The sequence below is a fragment of the Lepidothrix coronata genome, unplaced genomic scaffold (assembly GCF_001604755.1).
Source record: "Lepidothrix coronata isolate B3197 unplaced genomic scaffold, Lepidothrix_coronata-1.0 Scaffold188, whole genome shotgun sequence".
NCBI classification, from domain to species: Eukaryota; Metazoa; Chordata; class Aves; order Passeriformes; family Pipridae; genus Lepidothrix; species Lepidothrix coronata.
Genome location: NW_016690368.1, coordinates 1530990 through 1553694, shown reverse-complemented (window position 1 = coordinate 1553694; position 22705 = coordinate 1530990). Strand labels below are relative to the sequence as shown.

Sequence of the window (22705 nt, the reverse complement as noted above, 5' to 3'; positions counted from 1 at the left end):
CCCAGCAGCACCGGCTCACCCTGTCAGCCATCAGAGACCTTAACGCACTTTGAGAAGTTAGAGATTAAAGCAGGAGCAATAATTAAATTTAAGGACTTAGCAAACCAATGCACACCCAGAGCAGCAAGCAGGGTGACAAGCCTGAGAAATTCACCCCCAGCCTGGGGAGAACCTCCCCACAGAGTTGCTGCCAGGGCATGTGCCCTGCTGCAAGGCCAGAGCAGCACTCGGGCTCTGCTGGAAAGGGGGAATTCCCTTCCCCTTCACACTAGAGCAGCAGGATCTGTGCCTAGAAGCCACCAGCCATGAAACATGAGTAAGGTCTGTTGCCACTTGCTTAGTTTACTGTGTACAGTAAGGTACTACACAGAAATCTGTGTTTTTCCAGATATAGGCTTGGGCAGGGGGTATAGACCTGTCCTGTACCTTCATCCTGCACCTCTGGATGAGCTTCAGTATTAATAGAAAATACAGTGTGCATATGCTGACTGATAAATCTGATTTTTGAAAGTAGTCCAGGCCGAAGTGAGCAATTTGCTGCTGTCTGAGTATGTTTTATTAAAAGAGCAGTACACACAGGTGTCTCTCAGGTTGAATAAAGCAGATTACGTTAATCCAACCCCAGCTGCATTACCTGAACTGCAAGACATGCAACACTCTAAATCTTGCACATGTGCCAGGGATTTCAATTCAACCCTTCAGCATTTGGTTAAGGTTAGCATGTAAAAGCCTCCAGCAGCAGAAGATACTGCACAGATTTCAAAATTAAGACTTGTTTCAGGAGTGGACGTTATCAACATTCTGGCTTTGAGTAACAGAAAAACCTCATAGGCAGGAGCAAATCTCTCAATAGAGTATTCTCTCAATATTTAAATAGACAAATGTTTTGCTTTACAAACATCTTGCAGCATTTGTGTAGTTCTTTGATTAAGTGTTTGGAGAAAACATGTATTTTAGTTCCTGCTCTGTAAAAAACAAGCTCAGTAAAGTGAATGAAGTTCCATCATTTCTTGCCATCCCAGGGTCAGCTGTTGCTGTTCCTGCTGTATCCAGCAGCACTGCAGCAGAAACCTGGGGATGGATTTTACGCTGGGGCAATGCTATTGCTAGCTCAACAAAGCAGCTTTTCTCGCTAGTATTTACTGGTTTTTATACAAGAAACTGAGGACAATTCCTAACTCCTCCCTTCCCAAGCATCCTGGAAGCCCATGCAACAGCTGAACAGGCATAACCCATGTTATTACACCCGTTTCTGTGGATAAACATCTGTATCTAACACAATACGTGGAAAGATCACAACAAAGCATGCACCACTCTGTCACCCCACCACCTTGGGAGCTACACCCAGCTAGTTCCACGGCTCAGAGCGCTTACCTTATGAAAGGAGGCAGGATGGACATGACAAAACATGAAATGACAAAAAAGAAATAAGACATTCTAACCATATTTTAAGCTAATCTGTTTTTATATTATTGACTCCAATTCCCAACAAACATTTTTATTCCATCTCTTCTTTTTCCCTGCTATTTGTTCTAGCAGGAGGCAACAGCCAGCCAGCCCTCTGCACAGGGAGGGAGATTCCCTTCAGTTTCCAGACGTCTAAATAAAGGTTTTTTAAAAATTGCTTCCCTGGAAAGTCAAGGCATTCACATCTAACTGCTGCCAACATAAAAGATGTGTTACAAGGAGGAGAAAAACAGTCTTCAAGGAGCTTTCTTGAGCAAAATAAGTATTTTTTCCACTGAGTTTTAAAAACCCTTTTCTGGAGACTGGAGAAATAGCTCAAGATGATTTCTAGAGGATCCTTCTTATCAGGCTGACAGGCAGCATTAAACCCAGAGCCAAAGCCAAATTCCAGCTATCCCAGACTCACTCGATGAGGAGCAGCAGTCTGTGTATCAGAACTGATGACTCCAGGTCTCCAAAAACTATTATAGCTAAAATTTGGAACAGGAGGGGAAAGCAAGAAACCACCTGAATGCTTCAAGCACTGATGTAGGCTGTGATGGTCCAGCACAGCTTGTAGCCATGGGGTCAGAGAAACTCACACACCAATATGGAGGTGCCGGGCAGAGAATTCTGTGAATTTGGACCTGCCATGTTATTTTAACAGGCAATTCTGCCACACAAAGGCAGTTTAAAAACAGGGATCTTGTGGTTAAGCACAGAGATCAGTGCAGGAAATACCTTTCTCAAGCAGGGAGGCCAATCCAAACCAGCTGCTTCCTGAACCATGCTCTGGTGATGACGGTGAATCCCTGCTGCTCACACAGAACTTGGGGCTGATCCCCCGGGCCTTTCAGAGGACTCACAGGGAAGGAGGCAGCTCAGTCTCCACCCTGGGGGTCAGCAGGACCCCCAGACAGGGAAGCAGAGCTTGCTGGGTGTTCGGGTGGGCTTCAGGCTCCTCCCAAGGCCAGGCACTGGCAGAGCCCACTGGGACTATGTAAACAGCTCGCTGCAATTTTAATCTGTAGTTCTAATGAATGATATATTTATAAGCATCAACAAGGCTCTGAGAAGACCTAAATCCACTTCAGTGTTCATTTAGAAGCTTCATTTGTGTGCAAGTAAAACTGCAGCATTAAATGTTAGAGAATAAAATAATGAGACACTTAAAAAGTAATCTGTACTTCAGTGGGCCGTGCTCCATGGATTTCACATGATCATTTACCAGACAAAACCAGAATCTGGCCAAAATCTGTCTTATCCACTGGTTCCCTTTCAATAGGAAAATGGAAAGAATCAGCTACTAAGCTTTGGGGGCTTTGCCATCCCACGTACACACCATGCTGCTTCCCTAAGCACAGCCGTGCCTAAAGCACAGCTCCAGGCATTGATAACTTCCCTTTGGGCTCCAAAGATAATGGAAAAATAAATGCAAATTGAGTTTCAATTGAGATTTTCATTTTGGTCTAAAGCCTAATCTTTTATTAAAACAGCTATCAGTTTGGAGCTGATGCTTAGGAAAAGTTATCTTCAGGATAGGGAACAAAATTTCAACAGCAAAGAATAGTTCTTATTCATAAGAGTATCTGAAATACTCGCATGGTTACTTTAGGCTATCAAAATGTGACTGAAGGGGACATGGATGGGCCATGGGTTTTACTGAACAAAAGAACTGTAGAAAAAATGCAAATGAAAAGCGAAGATGTACATAAATATCAAAATAAATTAGACTACATACTGGGAGAACACAGACCAAAAATAGTAAAGTATTATACAGGCAACATACATACTGTTGAACTTAAAAGAAGCAAAAACCAACACAAATTGCACAGTTTATTAACAACTGAAACAAAGTTTATTCAAGAAAAGCCAACATTACCCATCCTCATAGAAAAAAAAAAAAAGACATTTGGGGAGGTCAAAGAACACTACAGTTTAAAATGATGAAATGTTACAGCTTACACACCAAAATTAAAAATGAAATGAAATTAAAAAAATGAAATGGTTACCAAAGTAATGCAGGTCAAGGGATCAAAGATGAAGGGTCACACACTATTAAAAAGAAATCCAAAAGGGCGTCTGCATCAAGATCTCTGTAAAACAAAGGAGCTTCAGTGAGTAAAACTAGAACCTTCTATGGAAGCACATCAAAGCTCCCACACTCCACACCCAGGCCTGCGCCAGCAGCCACCAACCCTCCTGGGGCCACTGACCCTTCCTGTGGCCACCAACCCTCCTGTGGCCACTGACCCTTCCTGGGGCCATTGACCCTCCTGTGGCCACTGACCCTTCCTGGGGCCACTGACCCTCCTGTGGCCACTGACCCTTCCTGCGGCCACTGACCCTCCTGTGGCCACTGACCCTTCCTGCGGCCACTGACCCTGGCAGCACCAGATGACTCCTGTTCCCAGCCACTGTGGCTTGTTATTATTAACCTCCCTGCAGACAGGCTTCTACAATTTCCCCACTTCCACACTGGGGTGCTGGTTTCCTGCTGCCCAAACTGGTCAGTGCCGAGGGTAGGAGGCAGCACAGCCCGAGCTGTGTTGGCTGCAGGTCCCACACGGGCACTGAGCTGTGCCAGGGAGGCTCTGCTGAGGTCAGAACACACGGGCTGTCAATGCAACTGGCAGATCATCGCTTCTCAGGGAAAGCTTGACACGTTTTTCCAAGAGTTTCCTTTATTCACTGTGATTGTGGAAATCTGGTAATTAGTGACACGCGTGCACACTGAACCCCTCGCATTGTAATGTATTGCTTTAACGCTACAATAAAAAAGTAATTCAAATGTGGTTTCTAAGACAAAGGCCTCTCCTCCTGGAATTTCAATTACACAGAAGCTATAAAACAACCTTTGGTACCCATTTCCAAGCAAGATGCAGTCAATTATCTATAATAAATTTATGCAGAGAACGTAATATTTACATCAGATAACTTTTGGAGAAAGACAACCACCAAGGGCATTGCATCCCTCTTCAATCCAGCATCCCTCCCCCTGCCTGGCAAGGCATTAACTTTTGGGAGTCTTTTATCTGGACCAAACCAGCCCGATGCTTGAAGCCAAGAAACAAAATCGCCACACAAACCTCTGTCTTTGTAAGGCAAAGAAGCCCCCAGTGTCAGAGAACCACCATATGTAACACTGACATACAGTGCAAGGATCTAGTCTGCCTGGATGTTTTTCCAGAAAACACATCTCATCCTTCCACATCACTCCTGCTTCACACATGTCACAGTGAGGAACACACTGCAGAACACAGAAAGGTCCATATTCCCCCTCAGCAGCAGTGTCTAACAAAACCTCCTGCTAAAGCTACTGCCACATGCTGGAGTTAAAGCTCGGTTCCTGCCATTATTTTCAACATTTCTCAATTCCAATTTCTGTGAACCAAACCAGTTCAGTCCACGCTTCCACTGTTCTCTCACCGTTTTTTTGGGCTGGCTCCTCTCACCACGACTCACACTGCAGGTGTTCCAGATGACCTCGCTGTGAAGGAAAGCAGTTTGGGAACCCAGGGACTTCACTCAATAGCACAGACACAGACTTGCAGTGACTCAGCAGCTAATTAAGTCTGAAGGCACCAACATGAGTGGTGTGATCAGGAAGACTGAGAGCTCAGGAATCTCACAGGTGTGCAACACGGATGTTCCCGTGGGGCACACCAACATTGTGGGGCTCCCTCACTAGTTCTCAGGTAACACAAAGATGAGTTTTAGGTAACTCTAGGAACATTTTACCCCTGGAACTACAACGGCCTCCCAGGAGGTGCAGCTCTCCAGGGCTCCCCAGTGGCTGGCTTGCCCCAAGGCTGTGTGCTGCCAAACAGCTCCTGTGGTCTGTCAACAGCAGAGCACTCACACCACATCCACAAAGCCTTGGTTTTTCTTTCCCCCCACCGCAGTAATTCCATCCCCTCCCACTCTCCTCGGGACGCTGTTCCCTGCAATGATCACTGCTTTGGCAGGAAACAGACTGGTTTCCCTCTTTTTCTTAGGCACTGCCCCTGCAGAAAACCTTCGCTTTGATTGGCACTAATTTTTCCTTCATATCTAGTTTTGATTTTTCACCTGATTCCCTGATTTTTCTCTTCCAAATGCAACAGCCACCCTCGGAAGCAGCAAACCTGAGATCAAGATGACAGGATTTCAATCACTTACAAAATATAATCTCCTCAGTTCCCATTCATTTGCCAAGTGAACCAATTCCTTTGTGTGTGTACATGCCAGGCCCTGGCAGAGAGACTGAGATTGACTTTGTAAATTGACTTTGTTGTAACATTTTCCTTGTAAAATGAGGTACAAAGTATAACTTGTGTAACATCAGTGAGTATTTTAGCGCTGGGCAAGCCAGAAACCCAGACACATGATGCAGAGGTACCTACCACTACTACTGGTGTTCCTGTAGATAAAAAGGTAAATACTAACTGAATTAATGCACTCTGATGACTCCCTCCTGTTTCAAGAAGGGTGCTGTAATTAATAACTCCAACTTTTTATTCCCCACACACCGGATTCCACTTTCTCTTCTGATACTACACTTCAGGGTAACCATACACGATTAACAAGGATGAGCTGCAACAGATGACACAGGTTAGGAAAAGCACACCAGCAACTGGAGGAAATAATATTCCACCTTATTTTCCCACATTCCCAGACCAATCTACAATACCCTTTTTTTTTTTAATTGTGTTAAGCATAAGACAGACAAAGGATTCCGAGCTGCTCTACAGCTGCTGAACTATGGTCATTTACACAACTCACTCTTAGTGGAGGACCTAGAGGTGTCCCATAGCAAAAAAAAAACAATTCCACCAGACCAATTCCACTCCAAACTAATCTCTAGAGAGTTTCAAAAATACTCAGCAGTACTTTGACAGGTTACTAATGGCAAACAATCAGGTGGTTAAATACCACGACCATTTTATATTTTGTGTATAATATGCTAAAACTAATGATGAAGCAATTTTTTTTCTTTAGGCTACCATTAAGTGTAAAAAAGTTAATTAATTCAATCGAGTTCACTTAGAAAACAAAAACAAATGAGGAGGGCAGTGCATTATCCCCGACCCTCCATTTGATCTGTTGGCTGCGCTTTACACGAGCCACTCTGTTTCCAGTACTGACACAGTAACTGCCCTGAACTGCCAAATCAGCCATTTTTCAGCAGTGCCCACATGAACCAAACAGAAGGGGAAAAAAGGTTTTCCCGAAAAGGAAGATAAGGAATCCCTCTGTATTTGAGCATGAACAGCATGGCAGGTATTCCTGCTTCTGTTCCAAGTTGCCAGGACCAGCAGGTAACCTTCCGATTCTGCTCAGTCCCCAGCCTGCTCACAGCACACAACTCAGGAACTGCAAAAGCAATGCCAGCAGCATGTTCCTGCTTTGCACATTAAACAAAGCACATAATTTCATTAATTTCACAAAATAAACCCACGATGAAGTGCTTCTTCATTTTTTCTGCCTCATTCAGGATCAGCCTCAAACCCCAAGCACAGGCACAGCGGGAGGAGCCGCCCCCACGTGCCAGACAACCCCAGTCAGGTGTATGAACACTTCGCTACTGCTCTGCTTTTCTCACGCTGCAAACTCTACTTCCCTTTGACTTCACTTGCAGAGCTTTCTTCTTTAAAGGAAGTGGCATTCCTCACATTCCTGCTGGTGGCCCAGAGGAGGGACAGGCTCTGGAAGCACGGTACCACTGGCTGGCAGCATGGATACCCCGCTCACTGGTGGACAAACCCAGGTGGGACAGGCCTCTCCCAGGTAAGGGGTTCGCAGACCACCACCACTGAAGTGAAGGATGCAAACTGACACCGATGTTCTGGATTTTACAGATGCTCTGGCTGCTTGAGCACTTGGCAAACGCTTTGCCCCCAAGAGGGCATCGCCTGCCATTCCCAACCCCTTGCATTAACATGCCTCAGTCCCCAGGTGAGCTGGTGCAACCCCAGGTGCCAGAGTAGCAGGGGCAGGAGGAGCTGCTATGGGGAAGCGCACCCCAGCCAGTCTGCAACCACTTCCCCACTGCTCCTTCAGCCGTGGATCATCAGGCAGAACAAAACCAACAGCACTTCTAATAACAGCATTTGCCATTACCATTCAGAATATTTTATACTCTGTGATCACATGGGCAGCAGGCAATTAGTCAAAATTCAATATTCTTATTGCTCTTGAGATACCCCAGAGCTGACAGAGACCGTGGGGATGTCCCAGCCCTGTGGGCTCTCCGCAGGTGCAGGGCTCTCGCAACAGTGGCCAGCCTTCAGCTTCGGGAACCCTGCGCTTCAGCTTAACACACCCGAATTAACGTGAGCTTGATGGAAAAGATTAAAAAAATACTCTGGACTTCACAGTCCCCAGGGAACCACACTGAGTGCTACTCCTTTTCCAGGGAGTTTTGCCATCTTGATGGCACATCGCGGAGGGGACGCCATGACCTGGACAGGCACCCCTTCCATGCTCCGACTGTGGGGGTGACACAAATTGGTCCCATATATTTGCTCAACCCCACAAATTTGTAACATATTCAGCTACTTTGGAGAATTAGGAATGAACTGGGACATGTAGTGCAGGGTTACAATACACAGTGCCATCCTGGGCAGCCTTAAAACACGGAGGTTTTTTGTAAGAGTCAATTCTAAAAGGCACTTAAAAGCATTAAAAGAAAAAAAAAGAAGCAGTGGCAGTAGCCATGCTGCCAGGTCTGTACCAGGGCAGGGCCGACAGGAGCCGTGCGCTGCCTGGCTGACCGGTGCTCAGTGCCAGGCCCAAGGAGAGCTGGAGTGGCAGGCGGCAGGGACCTATCGCTTTCCTGCCTCCCTGCCAGCGTCTGGGAGCATCACAGCCAGCCCAAAGGCTCCAGACTCGCTCCTCATTCAGTCTGGGTCCCTCACGTCCCTCAGGCAATTCTCCAAACCTTCAAGATCTTCTCTGTGCTTTAGAAAAAAGATGGCAAATAACTCTCTGTCAAGCGAAGAGGAGAATGTCAGTGTCGTGCGAGCAAAGCGAGAACGCCAGAGCACATCGAGATGTCAGTGAACACGCGATTCGGGCCCCAGGGCAGCAGAGGCAAAGAATTTCTTTCTATGCTAAATATGCTCAAAATACAGAGTTTCATAATTGCATTATTTGCATACTCTCCCAAGCAATACCTGAGCCTGGAATCTGCAAACCGTGGATGCTGGCTGATTGCGGAGAGCAGGGCAGTTCTGTCGTGCCCCTCCAGACAAGCCCAAGCTCATGAAGCAATTACTACTGCTTTTTCTACCATGGAAATTCTACCATGGGAAATCCTCTCCCAGCAGAGAACGCAAATAGAGAATACTGTTGGAACCAAAGCCTGAGGTAGCATTTTACATTTCCAATGTTTAACTTTTTCTTCTTTCTCCCACCATGTCATTAAGTGTTTACAAGGATGATTAATGACTGCGTCTGCCAACTGTTAACGAACGGCATCTCTGCTCAGAGCCGCAATCCGGTGCCTGCCAAGCACTGTGCAGAGACAAGGTTACTCCAACATCCTTGAGCCCCAGTGCCCCTGGAAGCTCTCTCGTCCCAGACAACCTGGTCCCTGGACAGAAAGCAGCAGGATGCATCTCCTGCGGACAATGTATCTTGCTGCCCGAAGCCACTAGTGGGTAATGAGGCAGCCAAGACATCTTTACCACCTCCATCAGGGGACACAGGAGCTCAGCTGGGGCGCCAGAGGCCACTGGCTCAGTGCTTTGGGAGCGGCCCCACTGCCCATGGAAGGAAGCAGAGACCCAGCCCCTGAAATCCCCGCTCGAGGTGCACTGCCAGCACACTGAGCGGGAAGCCTTTGCTCCATCCGTGCACTGACACCAAACTGGATCTGCATTACACAAACCCTGAAGTGGTTCACAGTGAATGACAACTGAACCCCGAGAGCGAGGAACTCCCTCACATGCACAGAGCACTGCCAAACTTTCTAGCAATTAACTGACTTATCCTAACGTAAGAAACTGTATGAAACCCTCTCTCTGTCCTCTCCCAGAGCCAGAAAAATAAGCACAACACACATTCACAGGCATCTCTAAAATTTAAATCTGTAATTAATTGCTTGGCTAAACTTATGATTTTCTATCTCTGGTAAAAAAAAATGAATTAGAAGGAACACTTCCTTCAGTAGAAAATACAAAACTGCTATAAACTTGATTTAAGACAAGATGACATCTTGGTATGTAAATGTATTTCCATCAAACATTTCAGTTCCAAATGCATGCTCTGATGGAAAGCAAACACCTCGATAACATGTTTGAAGCATTTTTAAGTGCTCCATTTCTCTTGCTGCTCAGCACGTGATTTTACTACCTGTAAAATCAACCACAACCCAGCTCTCAGAGGATACAGTTTCTGCATCTCAGCTATCCAATCCAGAGCAACATCTGACCATTATCCTCAAGCTGCAGATGAAAGTGCTCAGAAAAAGTTATTTGCAGTGTTCCCATGGTGATGCCCCGGCAGAGGAACGATCAAACCCCATCTGCTCTCTGACCTCTGTGCCGGCAGCACCACGGGGCTGATGGAGCCCAGGCCCAGTGACAGCACGTGCCCACCCCACCTCCCCAGCGGCTGAACACGCGTGTGCTCCGTTCAGGCACACAGAGGCAGGCAACAGCTGTGTCTGAGCTTCCCTGAAGCATCCCCATGCAAAGGGGCCCAAAAAGCAACGCTTAAGGATTTTGGAAAGGAGCCGGGTCATGGCAGGGTTGGGGGTTTGGCCCCCACCTTCCCTCAGGATGCATATCACACCACACCCCACACCCCCCACCCCCCCGCTGCGCTCGCACTTCACAGCCCACAGACACCCGCGACTGCCGAAACACACAGAGTTTAAGGGAGGACAGCATTGTCACACACATGTTCAGGTGTGTAAGTTATTTAAGCATTTCATTTACTTTCCATCTTTTACTAAACCTCCCTGTCAGGGAGACACCTCACACAGAACCAGGTATTCCAAAATTAGTGCAAAGATTCTGAAGCACCATGTATAAAATACATCTTTTTCTTCTCTACTTTATAACTTGTGCCTTCACCAGCACAGGCAGAACACCTGTGTATCAGGTGAAAAAAATGTATCCCCTTAGGAATGCCTTGGCAATGTAGTCCAATGTTATTATTCAATTATACCCTAAGAAAAATTCAAGCTTTATAACAGCGAACAGAATTAAGCTTTCAGATGGGGGGTGGGGAAGCAATAAAATCTGGAAGCTCAGATCCTTCCTTCCCCATAATTAACACAAATTTCCAAGACTTCACCTAGGCATAAGATTCTGCCTTTTTTTTTTTTTTCCCTCTGAACTAATGAGGCCAAAATTCTCTGACCACAAGAAAAGCTATCCCATTTAAACAATTCAGTAGGGAAACTGCACCGGCCACACCACACAGGCTGGCAGTGTCAGCACCAGCCATAACCCAGGACAGACCTGGCCTCCACCTCCTTGTGGAGTGGCAGCCACAGTAACAGATTTGGGAGGAGAGGATACAAAGGAGAGTGACAAACCTGGCATTCAGAATGACAGAAGCACGCTGGGTCTGGCTTTTAATGTCCCAGTTGATGACCTGTGACTATCAGCAAATAATCCTTCCAGAGTTACAGCATGAGACAATCCCACCCCAGCAGCATTCGGGCGAGCCCCGGCAGAGCCGCTCACTCGGCACTCCCCGGAACACTAACATGTCTCTTATCAGGAAGACCACGCTCCCAAATTCAGCTCCCAGCCTAACATACCACACCGAGCAGAGCTTTCCTGTTTGCACCCTGTCCTGCCCATGAATAATAACAGTTTTCAGCTGTATGATGAACTTTGCCATGCCCTGTGCCCAGGGAAGCTCCACACACCAACCCTGCCCAAAGCCGTGCATGCAGGAGTGCACCCAAGGCTCTGCCCTGGGACAGCAGCACTACTAGAGAACGTGACTAAAACCCAAGCAGCTGTTTCCAGTACAAGGAAGAGCATCATTGTGTCACAAACCTATGAAGACCTTGTTTTCCCAACTGTCCTTGACCAAACATCATCTGTCAGAGCCACTGGAATTGCCACTGCTCGATACCCTGCCCCTGTTAGTATGAACTCTATCGCAGAATGAACCACAACCCTCGTTTTCTACAATTTACATTTCAATGCAAATGACCCAAACCAAAAACATCTACACAAAAGCCAAGGCCAGCAACTCCCCCAAAGCTGATTCATTCTCTCGCAGTACTTGGTATATTAAAAATAGATACCTGACTGTAACTTCCAGACAGCAGAAGGAAGGGGGTTTAGGACTCCAATTTTGAAAAATACACACAGGAACTTCTCCGTGATTGATTCTACGCTCAGCAAACATACACACGAGTGAGCTGTGTTTGATCCTGTGCTCAGCTGCCACTTGCAGGTGTTAAACTCGTGAGCACAGGTTCTGTTAACAAGTTTAGATGTTACAAATGGGGGATCACAGGGACAGGACCAGCCAGCTCTCAACAAGCAGAATTAACTGGAGTTTTACAGTCATTTCTCCAAGTGGATTGCCTCTATTATTAAGTGATTCCTACAAATAAGGCAAAGCTACAGTAAGACAAAGCTGCTGAAAACTAAAACTACACTGTGCACATTGCCATGGGACATCCAGCCTTGCTGCCCAGCAGGAATAAAGCCTAAGGATCATAGAGCTATCTGGGTAATTCTTTAAATTCACCTTGGCCCACAGATACCCAAATTTCAAATACTTCTGTTTCATTTAAATTACCCCAACCATGATGCATTAACAGGAGACCTGTGAATGAGCACGCTCAGGGTAACTGGATTTCGGTATAAAATGCCAAGTTCTGTGTGTCTTGTTCTTAACAAGATTCCTCAGACACAGGAAAGCTGGTTATTTCCCTGGCCCCTGTGTGGCAGAAAAGAACATACACCGCTTTTTTGTTCAGAAGTCTTCATGCACAGGAAGGTAACACTTTGTTCAGCACGGTACAAACACACCTATCTGATTTTAAACCATTTTGAAACGGGTCATTAAGATGATACAAGATTTGACTCCGAGACAAGTCACACACACATGAGCAATAGGCTCCTACTGTACTAGTAGTCCACGTTTGCCTTCAAGTCTAGCTTAAACCTCACTTGCAGCATGTACTAGGACTTTATTACTTATAGAACAGGTTCCAGAGCCAAGGAATTCGTATCCTGGAGCTCACATGGCATGCTCTCACAAAAGAATCCATAAGCATTAAGTAAGCTGGTACATTTAAGTGTAAGTAAGAGATTTAACTACCTCGTTAGTGTTCCAGCGGTGCCTCTCTTTCGGTAAACTTGAACATTTTGGTAGACATTCAAGCAGCTTCTTCGGTAAAAAGATTTTTACATGACTGCCATTGCTGTTCCCATGATCATCTAGAAAGGAGAGGAGACACATGATGTACACATGGGAGAACGAGTGGTTTCCACCAGGAGATACGAGCGATGGCAAGGCTTGGAAACCCACCAGTTCCCTGTCCAAGAGCAGCAATCTGCAATGCCAACAAGACAAATAATGTCTTTCTGATGAAACTGCAACTTTATTTCAGAAGTATAAATACAGTTTAATTCTTCATGGTTGCAAAGTTTGAGAAGAGCTTTGATGGATTTGGGCACAAGGAGCCTGTGTGTGCTTACCTGTGCCTATTTTAGGTCATTATTTCCCTCAGTGACAAATTCTACAAGCAATAGCGACAAAACGCTGTAGAAGCTGTGACCACAGCAGCACAACCTGCCAGGGAAGTCATAAATGAAGTTCACACTTGACAGGATTTGCAAGTAAATAAGCACAGAGCCCCAGTACCTGCTATAATTTTGTCAAGCTGCAGCAGAAATGCAACTCAAGGTCTATTAGTTCATTTAAAACTAGAACGCACAGTACCCAATCAAGCCCAGGTACTCCTCTTTTCATGCACAGCTCAGAAAGTGAATGTAGTTCCTCAACATGGAATTGAGAAAGAAGGCTGGAAATCTTCCTACCTCACCATACCTGAGGGTCTCAAAAGCAGAAACACTGAAGAATACAAAACTATTCTTTTTTATTGTTGAATATGTAGAAGGCGCATCAATTCCCCTCAAAAAATCATGTCCAAAAACCCCTTCACTCCCACACCAGCCCACAGCAGTCCCAGCAGCAGCACCTTGATGATGTCTATCAGTCCTCTAACACCACTGAGAGAATCACAGCATCCATGAGCTGCACGTGTTTATCAACCAAATCAGTCCCCACAGAAAAGGGAATTGGAGCAGTAGGGTAAGAGAGACCAGCCACAATGCAGAGCTTTACCAGTTCTCCCTCCAGCTACACCATTTCTGCCTTCTTCCACCATCCTCTCACTTCCCATGACAGATCCTGGGCACACAAGCAGTACACTTACTCTCTGGCATTTTACCCTACAAAATTAATTTATAGTCATTTCCCATTTGGAAGTGTACAGAAAAGGGATATTAACTTCTTCCTTTTACACATCTAATCATTTTATGTCATTAAACAGATGCCAGCAATATGATAAAACTCCTCTGCAATTTCGTACGACACAGACATTCCCTGTGACCTGCAGCGAACCCAACAGAGCCTGGCCCACGAGCATTCTTAGAAATGATTTAGGAATTGTAGAGACCTCACACCAGCAGCCAGACATCCCTGGTATTCTTAAAGCTTGATTAGACTCTTGGATGTGTCAAGTTCAACAATATACATGCTGTTAAATCAACTGCTCGTGCAAGCCCAGCAGATGAGTTTACAAGATAAGCAGCGATGTGTATGATAAACGTGAGCTGCTCTGTAATTTATGAGTCCTGCGCACTCCCTGAGTTATTGGGAACTTTACTGTGCGACTGTGTTGGACTAAATCAACAGGGCTGCCACTTCCCAACTTCTTCCTGGGCAAGGAGCAGTCAAGCAGGATCGATCTCTGCTGGACTGATAAAGAAATGGGCGAGAGGGTGCTCTCCATTCCTGCTCTGTACACCATTCCAGGATTTCTAGCTGGACACTGAGTATCTCAGACCGTTACTCTACAGGGCTTTTTGGCCACATCCTTTCCCCAGCCCAGGCTCTGCACATGTGACTGTCATCACTGCTATTTCCCCCCACCCAAGCCACTCAAAGCCTCAGGGACACCCATGTCGTGACACCTGGGCTTATTCACAAAGACACAACTTGCCTGGGGCAAAGACCAGAGCCAGGCAGTCCTGCCAGCAGCTCTCAGCCATTCCCACCTGCATTTCCAGATCCACAGCTGGTACTCACTTCACGCTCCCTGCTTTCATTTTACACCATTTCCATTCCTCATTCAAAACACTGCATTGCTCTACATTCAATTCATTAAGGCACAAAGTATTTTACAGCACACATTATTGCTTTTATCAGTCAAACTACATCCCAGTTACATCTCATCAGCTTATTTTCCATGGACACATTTTAATTGACATTAATTGTATTACTTCCCCTTACCTCCGTATCAGTCAAGTCCTCTATCATTCATTCCATTATTTTGCAGGGCTGGCAGACCTCTAATTATTCAGCTCATTTTATTAACTTTCTTCCATTGTCATCAATTATCAGTATTATTAATCCAGAAAGCGCCTATGGATAATAGATCCCTTTAAAATGTTCTGGTAGAACTTGTCAGAACTTGCTGATGCTAAACCTTCCAACTCCTGTTGTTAGCATCTCCCACCTTGTGTTATTACAGCAAGGGAAGGGCATTCTCATCATCTTGTAATGCGACTACATCTCACAGATGCCTCCCTCTTCTGTGTTTAGCAATGACATTTCTTCATTCCAAAAAATCCCCAATGTGGAAAACAACAACTGCCACCTGCCTCGATCCAACAATCTTTTCATTAGGGACTCCTCGAGCCACACAGTCAGAACAACACACAACAATCATGTTATGGGATGTGAATCCTAAATTCAGTGACCTCTAAACTAGGTTTGACCTTGGAAAAGGACAAAGTCAGCCAACCAGCTATGAGGGTGAAAAACTCATCGCCTCAAATGATGCACACACATTTGCCTTCACACTCACTTCTCTGCCCACTAGAATCTTTCAGAATGTATTCCCACAGGGAGGAAAGTCCCTGGAAAGCCAGGCAGAGAAGAGGACTGGTCTCCCAGTGGCACTGTGGATACTGGCGGACCAAGAGTTCCCACTCCTCTGAATGAACCAGCGCTTCCCTGCTCCTGTTCCTCACAAATAACACCGTGATACTTCCAATGAAACACGCACATCTCTAGGGAGGTGGAGCAAAAAATCCCCCATGCTATCCCTTGGCTTGAATCAAATCTGCCATTCCTAGTCCAGCTGACGCACTCACCCACCACCACAGGGGCTCCTGGTGAAGGCAGAGGAACAAGAGCCCACGTTGCTCGGCATCCCCGTGCTCCCGGCAGCGTGGCCAGCACACCCACAGGCAAACTCCTCCATTTGTCTCCAACTAAAATTTCCTCAGTAGCTAAAAACTGGAGCTGGAACCTCACAGCGCTGATTTGGTTTTACTGTGCAAATCCAGATTTGTACTTGAACTTTCTCCTCGTTTATTTTTGCCATGGGTGCGACTCACAACACCGAGGTCTGCAAACCCGTCCAGTGTCAATAAAAAGTGCCTGTGCAAGCAGAGCTGCACTGACATGGGGAGGATTTGCCAGTAAACCTCTATCGACACAGGGGTTTTTAGTGCAGAGCTGGCCACAGCTCAAAAATGTTTCCCAAGGCAGGCACAGCCACAGCCGAGAACCCCAGTAAGAAGCTACAGACTAAAATATAGCAGCCTACGCTGTGCCCTGTTATATATCATTCAGGATGAAAATCCAAAATTTAAGTTCCATTAGCAATCTTCAAGTTTATTTATTAGTAAACAAGAAACTCACGTAGAATTAAGAAAGTACAAGTATTACAAAGTTCATGGAAAGTTCCGTATTAATTATACCACATAAACCCTTTGTCACTTTATGGGTTTCTTCATGCTTCTTGCACTTTATCCTCCCAAGGGATGCACCATGGACCATAAAACTTTAAAGTGCACAACAGCAAATCACACAGAGAGTCTGTGCTCTACCCCCGCTCTCCAAACAATCCCCCTCATCTCCCCCCATCTTTTTTTTTCTTTAACTGGTTCTTAAATCTTCGGTGATCCAGGAGGTGAATTTAGACCTGCAGCCCCTTTAACTACCATAGTTTGTCAATATAACATGTAATTGGAGAATACAGAAATGGCCAAAAGGGTGTTGATCAGCTGCTGATCCACAGACAGGTCTATAGTAGAAATAAATATCACGAGTAAGCTATAAACTCACAAACACAAGTTTTATAAACCCATTATTATGAAGTAATAACTTAGGGTTGGCCATCTTCTTAACTACCTCACAAGAAAGGGAAGAGGTGTTTAAACATTACAAACGGGCTCTTTAGTACAAAACAAACCGCTGAAATCCCAATGTCATCCTGGGCTGGCATCCAGCTGACCCCCCCCCGACTGACTGCTGAGGCAGCAGCTGTGCCCCTGCAGCACACGGGTGGCACCACAACACATGCACCCGCACTGACACCCTACGTGGGGGCCACCAGAGTCACCTGGACACTTGCTGACCTCTGAACAGGGAAAAAACCAACAAATTCCACCTGGAAGGAATAAATCCCAGATCCAAACATCTGCAGGACTGCCACGCTATTTCTCATGGCTCAACTTCGATCCTGGCATTTTCCACCCATAAACAAGCAGCAACAGAAGCAAACCCAACAGCTTTTGGTCTGCTTCCTAGCAATATTTGGACAATTACAGTTGTAAATCTCTTGGCAACAAAAGTAGATTTCTAAATATCAATTAAGGGTGCTAAGAGAAGATAACCAGGTCCAGCTCTGCAGCTCGGCTGTCTCAGCAGGGCTCCACAGGATGCCAGCACTCAGTCAGGTGCTGGCTGAGCAAAGGTGTTCCCGGTCCTCCAGCACGGGATGCAGCCCAGGGCTGAGGGGAGGATGCAAGGAAAGGGTAAACAGTTCAGGCAAAGGTAAAAAATGTACAAGAGGAGTGAGAGGCCAACACAAACCAGCACATGTACGGCTGTGGCTGCTGTCTGTGAGGAATACGTGAGGAACAAGAAAAAACAAAAAGCACAAGGAAGGAATCACGGGAATGGGGGCAGTATCAAGGATGAGCAACAAAACAGTTTTCCTCTAGGAAGGTACTGAATCTAGCTTTAATATCTTGGAATACTTGTGACAAATACTTTGTTGCTATGACGAGCTCTACAAACACTTTGAAAACCATAAGAAACAAAAATATAGCTAAAACCACTGCTATCCATCAGTGGCCCAGTTCTCCCCACCAGTGACAGGCTACTCCCAAGTTCCTTTGTCCTTTTCACATAGCAGAAGTTTCTTGACATTTTATAACTGAACTCAGTCTGAACACCAGTTAGGCAAAACTTCACATGGTGCATTTTGGGGAAGGCTTGATAGCCCAATTATCCCTGACGAAAGCCCACACGCTGTCTGAGGGCTGGGTGACACAACCAGCTGTTTATTTCTCACGCTGTATGCTTATCACACTGTGCAGCACTTCTGGGTCTACCTTCCCCAACCAGCAAAACCAGCCCCTCTTTCCATCTCCCACCTTGGCAGGCTGTTGCAAGCACCCTGCTAGCTGAGAGAGAAGAATTCAGTTACATTCAGAAGGTGTACACAAGTATCTACCCTAAAAGCTAACTTTGGGAGCACTCAAATAGTGCAGCTGCTTCAGCATCTCCCTGCAGCTCCTTGTGTTCACACCTGTGAACTTTCATTGTGTTGCTGTTAAATCTGATAAGTGCTCCAGAACAACCAGACCATTGCTCACCATCACCAACAACTCCTTTGGCTGAGACCTCTCATCAGTTCCTTCATACCTTGGTTTTCACTGAAATTACACCATCAAATTCAATGGCAATGAAGCCAAGGAGCGGTGGATATTATCAGCTAGGTCTAGCAAAAATAAACCACCTGTTTATTCAGTTTCCAATACTACAGACGTTCTCAACAACACATTTCCCAGAAGTCTCAAAGCATTGGTTAAGGGCAGGGAATTTGCTTATTCTGAGCCTACACGCTGGCAGCCACTAGCCACAGATATTCTCACCTCTTTCTTTTTACATGCGAAAAATTTACGTTTGGAAACCTAGCTGGAGAGCTGGCTGGAAAAACCCAGCCCCTTGAACCAAAATGTGCAACTGGAGAAGGACAGTGAGTGCTCCACGCCCAGCGAGAACAGAGTTTGCTCTCGCTCACTCAGTGCAGTGACTGCTCCTTGGCACAGAGAGCCCCTTCGGCATCGCCCTGGGAACAGGGTGGGTGCTGCACCCCAAAGCACTGGGGCTAAGACAGGTGCAAGCACCTGCAGGTGAACCTGCCTTTCCAAACCCAAGGGGTTTAACACAGCGCAAACCCAATGCAGGGCTGCCAGGGTGCTGGGAGCTGTGGAAGGTGAAAACGAGACACCAAATGAGGGGAGAAAACCACAAAGCAAAAACTCAGCAAGGTGTGGAAGTGGAAGCCAGGGAACACCAAAGCTGCAGGAAGCTGCTGGAAGCACTGCATTTCAATTAACCATCCCCATATTCCACAAGCACTCCACCAGCCTGGTTTCACTCCCTGGAAAGGTTTGGGTTTGTCAGAGTTTTTTCTACCCTCCAGACACATGTGGCTTACTGAAGCAGAGACAGAGGGACGTTAAAAAAGGAAGGTCACATTCCAGTTCCTTCTTTCTAAAGGCTGTCTGGACAGAGGTAGGATAGCTATTGCCCCTTTCTCCAGCAATATCCACCTTTGTAAGCAGGTCTTTACAAGAGCCATTTAAAACCACTAGTAATGTAAAGGTGGCACCAAGTCCTCAAATACTAAATTTTAAAACATCTGTTTTAACCTTACTTGTACATCATCATTTCCCTGTATCATTTTCTGACTCAGAGAATGAAATCTGAGTTATGACATCTCCAGGAAGGTTTCCTCCAGATGTAGCTTTAAAACTGACACAAATAAACCAAAGAACCTTAGAGTCAAAGTGCTTCTGAAAAACAAAAGAAGAGATGAGAAAGTGAAGTAAAAAACCAGAGCTTTAAACAAGCCCCATGCCTTACATCGGGAATAACACAGTTATAATACCAAAAGTACTCAGAAAACTGACCTCACACACAAGCAGTTCCTGCTATTTGGAAAAAGCAAATCGAGTCCGCTCCCTGAACCCGTCCTGCTGGCTGACAGCCCACAGAGAGGGTCTAGAAGCTTCACTAGGAGGCAGTTTGCTTCCATCTCTGACAACAGAGATTTTGGTAAAATCCCAACTGCTGAAAATTCAGCAAAGATTCTGGGGCAAGGAGTGGACTGAGCCGAGTGTCAAGTGCTGCCTCCTCTCCGCGACAGCCTGATCCTGCCAAGCTGGACAGCAGCACGGAGCATGGCACACAGCCCCAGCCATCAGCACACCGTAAGCTCAGGCTTGTTTAAGTAATAAAATCTTACGCAACACACTTCCGCAGAGGAAAGTAAATATTTGCTGTTTAACAACCAAATCGAGAATGTTTTGTTTTCAAAAGGTTGTTCCCTGAACAATCCCTCCGCAGTCAGAAACATCTGAGGCTCCACCTGCCCTCTCGGTCAGCCCATGCCACCAGCACCCTCAGCTCATCAGAAGCTGTGGGGAGGAACACCACCTCCTGCTATCCCACCTATGACCCTGCCCAAACAGATAGAAAATGCAACAACCACATGGCAAGGTGCCTGGCCCCTGCGCCAGCCACACACCAAACACACAGGCACTGCTCTCTGCAAAGCTCACGGTTACAGGTACCTGTCCATGAGAACATAGAAACAAAAGCAAGGTTGTCCATGCACATCCTTTCTATTTTGAACTTTAAATTAGAAAAAGGAAGTTTTTAAAAAGGCCCCCCTCCATCACCTCCCTGATGAAGTTCAGAGCTGTCACAGCTGCCAAGATGGCACCGCCGAGGGTCAGTCCTCCCAGCTCAGCTCAGCTACACAAAACGTAGCAGGAACTACAAAACCCACAAACCCTCTGCTGCAGGATGGCAAGAGCCACTTGGTCACTGAGCCAGCCTCATCCTGCCCCAGGAAACCAGAAAAGAGGAAACTCACCCGAGTTCTCCAAGCCGTGGAACTCTTTTCTGCAGCCAGGGGACAGCGGCGCCAGCCTCATTCCAAACCTCACCTCCCGCCAGTGATCCCCTGCTGCTCGCCGGGCACAAGAAGCCCCGACCGAAGCTCAGCACGGAGCTCCAAGGCTGGGCAGGTCTTCAGAGCCGTGTGCTCCTGCTCACGAGGCTGTCGCTGCTGCACCGCGCTGGGGGGATGGAGCAGGCGGCTTCCCAATGAAAGCAGCGCTGCTCCGCAGCCGGCCCTCGAGCTGCCATTTACATCGGCTTTTAACTCATTAAAGTAACAAAAATCCAAAGTAACTGGTGTTCTCTCCTCCAACACCTGCACGACTGGTGAAACACTCTGCTTGAATCATGCTTTAAAACCATTCCCACTTAAGTTTCTGACAGGTGGAGTTTAAGTTTAAGGAATGAATGGTTTATATCGCATCTCCTTGAAAATCCACCACAGAAGTAGGTCAGCGGGGGAGCTGCTCTGTGACTTACTACGAGAACATCCCAGCTGCTGAGGCAGAGCCAGGAATGCTCTGTTCCCACCTCCGTGATGCTGCCGTGCTGTGCACGGGCACGGAGCAGCGGCAGCTCCGGCCCAGCCAGCAGAGACACCGGACAGCAGTGCCAGGCACAGCGGGCGCCTCTCTGGCAGTTTCGGCACAGCCCCACTCGGCAGAGCAAACCCATCTCCTCAGCAAGGACACATCTAACCTGCCCCCAGAAACCAGCCACCAACACCAAACCTGACAAAAGTTGCAATAAATAACAAGTGGAAAGGACAAATTACCTTCCCAGTCAGGGAGCACTGACCTGCCTGGTCCGTGGAGCTGCGGCCTCACAGGGCTGAGCACACCAAAATCTGGGCTTTACGTAGGAAAAATCCATCATATCTTGGCACAGGAAGCCCGAAAAGTGAATGGAGCCTGAGTGTGCTCTGGTGACAACACTGTCACCCCCAAGAGAACTGAAACGTCACAATCTGAGCCAGGAAGCCCAGGTGAATGCTCACTTTCTCCTCACTCACGTCCCTGTTAACCAGGTGGCATTTCCTTACTTCAGTGCAGTTAATCATGTACTTAAAACCAAATGAGGAAAGAATAAAGACTGGTGTTTTCCAGACCATAGAAAAGATCTAATTAATGGATTTGGGAGCGTTAAAAAGATAGTAAAATATGAAGCTAACAACACTCAAAATCAGTGCTACTACTTAAAAATTATATTTTTGCAAAGCCTTTGGCCCTCACCCCACTGGACACAGTGCAGGCAAAACTCAAGAGAGGTGGCCATACCCACGGAAGCTCTAATGCCACCAAGTTACAAGAAACAACCCAAAAAAAAAAATTCCCAAAGCAATCTGAGCAAAAATCCAGACAAAAGGTTGTAGAGACACCCCTGTATTCTAAGCAAGGGTTTCCCGTTAGAGAACGCAAAAGGGCTCATCAAGGTAAAGACGTGCGTTTGCTGCGGCGAATAAGGAAAAAAAAATCCATATTAGTAACTAAACACCCTTCTTTACGGTGCCTAACTACGACCAGGCCAATCCCTGGGGTGTCGGCACGTTCGCCCGGGTTTAGGTCGGGGATGCGAACGGCTCTCCACCCGCTCCTCCCGCCCCTGTCACATGGAAGCGCCGACAGCGGTACCGGCCGCGACCCCCCCGCCCGGCGCCGTCCGGGGCAAACTTCGCTCCAGTCAGGCGGAATTACCGACCCCGGCGCGCCCGGCCCGGGCCGCGGCCGCGCTCCCGCCGTGCCGGGGGCAGGAGCGGCGGCGGAGCGGAGCTTCCCCCTTGCGGACGCGCGGGCCCCGCTCCCGCCGCGCCGACAACTTTCGGCCCGAGCCAGGCCCGCCGGTGCCCCCGGCCTCGCGCCCCGCTCACCTCCGCGCTCGCCGCTCCGCCCGCCCCCGGCCCGCCCGCGCCGCGGAGGCCCCGGTACGGCGCGGCCGCAGCCGAGGCCGCCCCGCTCCCGACGGGCGCGCGCCCGCGAGGCACGTGCGCCGCCGCCGCCGCCGCCTCTCCCCCCCCCCACCTCCAACCCCAGCCAGGCGCCGCCGCGGCCGCACCGCGCGCTGCAGGCGGGGGGCGGGC

At 47.3% G+C, this 22705-nt stretch overlaps 1 protein-coding gene across 11 annotated transcripts in view; it reads right to left on the bottom strand.

The window, feature by feature from the left end:
* CAMTA1 (calmodulin binding transcription activator 1) overlaps positions 1–22705 on the bottom strand; it is a 228044-nt gene that overhangs the window by 191886 nt on the left and 13453 nt on the right. For 9 of the 11 annotated variants that reach the window (XM_017831164.1, XM_017831169.1, XM_017831171.1 and 6 more), the window contains one exon: positions 12730–12848. In XM_017831164.1, the coding sequence (XP_017686653.1) occupies positions 12730–12848 (119 nt within the window). Of the gene's footprint in view, positions 1–3458; positions 3545–12729; positions 12849–20602; positions 20748–22705 lie in introns of those variants that run through there. The other 2 variants (XM_017831165.1, XM_017831174.1) reach the window with 2 other exon arrangements.